General features: G+C 36.8%; 1 protein-coding gene across 1 annotated transcript; it reads right to left on the bottom strand.

Moving 5' to 3' along the window:
- Positions 1-1,414: 1,414 nt before the first annotated feature.
- LOC128871966 (eukaryotic translation initiation factor 3 subunit D-1) lies at positions 1,415-4,761 on the bottom strand. The gene is made up of 5 exons (XM_054114181.1): positions 4,448-4,761; positions 3,275-3,422; positions 2,721-3,202; positions 2,359-2,651; positions 1,415-2,296 (listed from the first exon to the last, which is right to left on the bottom strand). Exons 1-5 carry the CDS (start codon positions 4,644-4,646, stop codon positions 1,736-1,738), a joined length of 1,683 nt encoding a protein of 560 aa, XP_053970156.1. The 5' UTR covers positions 4,647-4,761; the 3' UTR covers positions 1,415-1,735.
- Between the last annotated feature and the right edge of the window lie 1,610 nt (positions 4,762-6,371).

The following is a 6,371-nucleotide window of genomic DNA, read 5'->3' as shown; positions in this document are numbered from 1 at the left end:
AAAAAAATTCCTCAACAAATTAATCACTTCGTACTGGCGAGCTTCTTGGCAAAATGCACATGCGTGGACGACTAATATTCAAGCTCAAAGTCATAGGCATGCATTTATGTATGTATATGAACTTGTACTTATATAATTGCATGTAAACACTTGTTTAAAGCTTTTCCTGATTTTACATCGTCGAGCGCACACTTTTTTTTATCATTTTATTGACATGATTAGTTGCCTTGTTGAGGTTTAAAACCATAGCTACATATTTACGTTTCTTCTCGAATCAGCTAAATACACACACACACACACACATACATATATAGACACATACATAAATATGACTTCGAGAAAAGAAACGTGACTTTAATAAAAGTGCATGGATTTTCTATTAGAGTTGAAGGGCATTAAAAACTAGCTAACTACCAGCTGAATGTGCAAATTTAACAAATGATATGAAAAGGCTTTCTTCGATTATTCAGTCTTCTTACATATATAATATATAGGTATATATAATTGGCGCGTACACCCTTTTTGGGTGTTTGGCCGAGCTCCTCCTCCTATTTGTGGTGTGCGTCTTGATGTTGTTCCACAAATGGAGGGACCTACAGTTTCAAGCCGACTCCGAACGGCAGATATTTTTATGAGGAACTTTTTCAAGGCAGAAATACACTCGGAGGTTTGCCATTGCCTGCCGAGGGGCGACCGCTATTAGAAAAATTCATTCTTCTTACTTGTATATATATAAAACAACGATTCAAAATGTAAATATAATTTCAAGTTACAACATTAATTCCATGCTATTTTATCCTAAATTGCGGTATTAAAAATACTAAATACTAAAATCCTCCAATTTTCAGTGTCCTATCATCTACAAAATTACTAGGTATGGGCCAAATTACTAGAATATGTTGTTGTTGCACCTGCATAAACATTCCCATTAATGCATGCGAAGTGCTGATAGTCTTTGGTCGGATATAAATCCGGGTCGTTCCGGTAATGTAGAACCAACCGTCGTGAGATGGTTGTGGAGTTCAAGTTAAATATTTGTATAATTTTGAGCGATTCTTGCCGTTATTCCTCCCTGCAAGTAGCCAAGAATTCCACCTCATTGTAATATCTATATATTTTAACACAAAATTTCCCTATAAATGTGTGGGAAAGCTGCTCTTTGTGGCTTTAGAAACGTAGAGTCGACTGTCATGGGAATGGATACCAACTAACACATCACATAAGTATTATGTATATTGGTTAATTCCAATCCATTGTAAAACGCTTTACTGGGTGTTTGGCCGAGCTCCTCCCCAATTTGTGGTGTGCGTTTTGAAGTTGCTCCACAAATGTTCTAAAATACTTTCCAAAATTAAAACTCCTTGCATTTTTTCGACGCCCATCTGCGTTGTTCATTTGTTTTATTCCAAATATCTAATAGTAATAAAGATAGGCGGTTATTTATTATATTTTGTGGAGATATCAATATAACTGTTTAGTATACTTTTGCTGTTGTATGTTGAATCTGCGCTAATTGAGTTACCGATTATAATATAAGTGTGTATATATGATTTGTGTTTAACCGTTATAAATAACTGTGGTTAACAAGCCAATTTGAATATTTTATATAAGTATAAAAAAATGCGTATGCTGCACTTTAGATGACGGCTTTTCTCTTAACAAAAAATCAAACAAACGAGGCGCACACATTCACTAAATACGTATACACTTAATTTACTTTTGTTGTGCCTTTAATTTAAATTCTTTTATTGTTGCCGTATGTATAAACTGGTTGAAAAGCTTCGCCATCATCTCCCTCACCATTATCGGAAGCATCACTATCGAACGTATTGTCTGGAATATCGTACAAACGGATCATTGGCTTGTTGGGATCCTTCATGATCAGGTATTTGCCATCCTTCTGTTTCATTACGATATCAATAATGCAACGCAGCACACCCCAAGCATTGTCCATGCTCAAATTTATTTGAGTTGCGAATTCGTGTGGTTTGAACTGTTGCGTTCCGAGTATGACATGCCGTGAAGGGTCGCGTGGGTTGCTACGTGAAACATAACCTAGCTTCAGTTGGTCGGAACCGGCAAGCACAGCTTGTACGGTCCATTTGGCTAGTTTGCAGGCATTATTACGCAACTCATTCGCCAACACTGCACCACGTTGTGTATCTAATTTCTGTCGCCATTCAACACCATTCGCTAATTTAGAATCCCATTCGTTTAAGGCCTTAATCGATAGGAATTGTGGGTCGCCATTTGGTGATTGCAGCACACCATCATGTTCACAGCGGGCAACTAGAACCTAAATTGGTTAAATTCAGATGAGTGGCCATTACTTTTTTTTAACTCGAAATGTATACTTACAATACCACTTCCCAAGTTCCATTTCTTGTAGCGATATCCAACGCTTGCCACTTCAACATCTTCGTCCTCAGTTATAAATGGATTTGGTTCTTGGAATTTATACTTGGCTTCCTTGTCTCCAGTTTTCAAAACTTGCTGGCTAAAGTTGTGATTTATGAATGTTGCTTCAATTGCCAAATTACGTGGTGAATTAGGAGAGCTATCATCATCAGTTGGTGGCTCCACAGATGTTTCATTGACCGTCAACAAATCGAATTCAGTATTGTCACGTTTGTCCATGAAGATTTTATCACCTGGATTTAAAGGCAATCAAAAAATAATGAGTTCATTATTAAATAACTAAACTTTTCTACGAATCCTACCAAATTTCTCAATGACAATGTCCCAAGAGTAATTTGAACGCGTTGAACACATGATGGTGGCCAAAATGGCGTCAGTGGCAAACACATTGCCCACAGTTTTGGACAAACGACGGATGACGGGGTCATCAGTGGTTGTAACGGTATGAACAATGCGATCAATTTTCTGTAAGGGCTTCTCATTTTTCACATTGATGCGATCATATATCTTGTCGTAATACTCCAAGGTACCACAAGTGATTATATCCTCCCCCTCTTTGATATTAGGTAGAGACAGTTTCGTTAGACGCGGGAAGTCCATTTCCTCAATCGAAGTCCAATCTGAGCGTACAGCTACCGACGATTCACGGATCTTAGGTGGTACTCCACGCGATCCGAACTTCTTTCCCATGCCGCGACGTGGTTCACGGGCCTTGACATTTTTGCCACCCAACGTGGTCATACCCGAGTTCATACCACCACGTTGATTGCGACCGCGGGCCGACCTAAAACAATAACGATTAACATTTTGTTATATATAACCGGATTACTGATTAATGTAAAATTTATATTCTCACCTGTTATTACGTAAGTTCGAACGGAAACGCCCACGTTGATGGGGTGGCTTCTGCACACGCGCCGTATCAACCAAATGAAAGGTAGTTTCATCCTCCTCGTGGTAATATGCATATTGGCTACCAGTGCCAAAGGATGATGCATACTTATCTGTAAAGTTTAAACAAATTAAATTGTATTAAAATACATATAAATTATTGCCTCAGAGAAAAAAATGCCTTTTTTCGATTCCAACTCAAGCAAAACCATACACATGCACTAAGAATTCTTGAAGAACAATTATCGTAAGCTACAAACTTCTAAAATGTATGTATAGTTTGTGATATATTCGTTTTGGACATCCAACAAAAAGTAACCACAGAGCGCACGCCACCGGTTCAGAATTACTACAGAGAATGTATAATTTAAACTTCCACCGGCATTCTCACAGGTCTCTGCAGACTAGGCTTGAGATATGGTCCACCGAGTTGTCGTTTCTGCCACCAATCCCCGGAAACTTTAGCACGCCTACTTCTTGAATATAATGCTATAGTGCAAAGGATAAGGTATCTCGGAAAGAAAGACACGCACACCCTCTCTAACCCAGCCCCACCCTAGGCTTATTAAGAGATGGGTTTGGCTGCTGTGAATATTATGAATATGAGGGCGCAAAAACCTAAGTTCGAAGTGCAAACTTCATTTTTATTTATTCAGACTTCATGCTATTGAAAAAACGGGTGTTTAGAAGCATTTGCTTTTGCAAATACCATGTAGAAACTTTTGAAACAAAAGCAGGTTAACATTAGAAAGCGGGGAACTACACTTAACACCAGCTATTTTTAGCTTATTATCAGTTTTTTAACTGTAAATATTGGGTTGTCCTTTGTTTGGTTATTCTTCTCGATATCGAATTTAACTTATTGGTAAAATTTTACTTCAAAAGAACTTAAAAATAATTATTAAGAATGCGAACTATAAAAAAAGGCAGATGTAAACAATGGAGCTATTTTCTTTTTGCAAATTCGTCGTGGTAAGATATCGAAAAAGTCCCATTTTGACAGTTCTCTTCAAAGGAAATTTTGGCTTGCAAAGGTGAATATGACTGCCACGATTCACCAGACAGATTAGCACATAACCTCACATTTGCTAAATAAGCTTCAATTGCATTATTGATGCAATATTTCACATGGACTTACTCTGATATTTCTTGTCGTTATTGGAACTGCTGGTCCAATCACAAATCTTGCCTAAGCGATCGCTCTTACTGAACGGCTGATACGGCATATCACGAAAAGTCTCCGGCAATTCACATGGTCCCCAACCATTTTCGTTGAACTGCACTATTGGCTTCTCGAAGTGCGGAAACTGTTGACTGGTGTTTATAGTTTCACTCATTATAGTTGGATTCACTTGATTTCAACAATAATTTCAACTTTTTTCACTAATTTGAACACTTTTGCTTATTCCGCCGTTCAGTTGATGACAAACGAAATGAAAAGAAAAGAACAAGCCGAGCAAGCAATGTTGCCATACATTCCCATAGTGAGGGAAATTTTATAAACTCAGCGTGTTGCCGTACTGAATGAACCTATGAGATGTGGCAGGTTTACAGTGCAGGTACACGATCGAGAATTTGTTTTGAAGTTGAGGTTGTTATTGCAGCAGTATACTAAGCTGTGTCAAGCGTGGAGTAGTCATTGGTCGTAATCTTCAATCTCAACTAACGATAGGCCAAGGAAAAATGGTGTTATATAAATAGCTGGTTGGTGTCATGCGTGATACTTTCAGACGTACGTTGTCGTTGCTCAGGCAGCATCTGGAACGTAATTGTGCCAAAGTTTAACACACATACACCTTTCAAAATTAATTTTACAAATCTGCACGCAGCTTGGTAGTAAATTTTAGTTTCTTTAGTGTAATGCGCCAACGTGCTTAAAAGCCGAGCAACTCCATAGCATGCGTTTGAAAACTGTTGTGTCGGAAAGTTGATACATGCATAAATATTTATGAAAGACATTTGCCGTGAGACAATCTACCTTAGCCCTACTCCGCTATGGATGTTGCAGTATACTTCATTCCTATAAAGCTGGTTATGTTATGTCTGTATGTTCCCTTATAGCAGTGGTCGCCAACCTTTTCAATGTGTTGAGCTACTTTCAAGATTTTGAAATAAACAGCGAGCTACTTGCACAAGCCAACATAAATTAAATAATACACAGTTATATTCGACATACAATACATGTATTTATTTTACTAATATACGTTCTATATACCTATAATAAACTTATGACTTATAGTGCTTATACTTATGCATAACTACATCCATGTTCACACCTATCAATCGTAACTAATTTTTTTGCAGTCATAATGGCAAATCACAAGCGACTTAAAAAAACAACAAAAGAGTAATAATACATTATTATATAAATAAAATATGGGCAGATAAAAAGAGCATATTTAATGAGAAGGTTGACATTCTAACTCATCGATAATTTTTTTAATATTATATTTGCAGTATAATTTGATACAGTCATTTGAATACAGTTATCCAAATGTATATCTGTAAGCCGATTGCGGTATTTATTTTTAATAAACTTCATATTGGAAAAAGAAGATTCACACAAATAAGTTGAACTGAATAACGCTTTCACTTTCAACGCAACACGACATAAAACTGAATACTTATCTTTACTTACTAAAGTCTTTATACATTTTGTATTTGAACCTAAAGATTTTAAAGTCAAGTCACTTTGAAAAGCAATCAGTTCCATTTCTGTCACTAAAGCAATTTTGCTGAAATCCATGAAACGATTTTTGAAGTTTTCCTTCAAGTTAGAAACTATTTTCATAGGATATTTACTGTCATAGGGCTCTAATAGATTTTTGGAAATCTTTTCGGAAAGAATAGGAAAATGCTTAGTATCGCAGTTTTTTAGGTTTTGTTCCCAAAATTCAAGTTTTGTAATAAATGCATTTATATCAGAAATCATTTCCGCTAATTCTTTATCCCTGCCTTGAAGCTGCAAGTTAAGCTCATTTAATTTCTCTGTATTGTCCACAAGAAAACCAAAATCTTTGAGCCAAGTCGAATTTTCCAGTTCAGGAATCGGTTCATCGCAT

The sequence above is a fragment of the Anastrepha ludens genome, chromosome 2 (genome assembly GCF_028408465.1).
Source record: "Anastrepha ludens isolate Willacy chromosome 2, idAnaLude1.1, whole genome shotgun sequence".
In the NCBI taxonomy this organism is placed as follows: Eukaryota; Metazoa; Arthropoda; class Insecta; order Diptera; family Tephritidae; genus Anastrepha; species Anastrepha ludens.
The sequence above is the reverse complement of the archived record's forward strand: the minus strand, read 5'-3'. Positions and strand labels throughout refer to the sequence as shown.

What these genes read in the sequence shown, in the direction of transcription:
- LOC128871966 (XM_054114181.1), bottom strand. Translation starts at nt 4,646, where the DNA reads ATGAGTGAAACTATAAACACCAGTCAACAGTTTCCGCACTTCGAGAAG. An exon ending in TAACGACAAGAAATATCAGA is followed by an intron (nt 3,423 to 4,447) that starts GTAAGTCCATGT and finishes TAAACTTTACAG; the next exon opens with ATAAGTATGCATCATCCTTT. An exon ending in GGAACTTGGGAAGTGGTATT is followed by an intron (nt 2,297 to 2,358) that starts GTAAGTATACAT and finishes TAACCAATTTAG; the next exon opens with GTTCTAGTTGCCCGCTGTGA.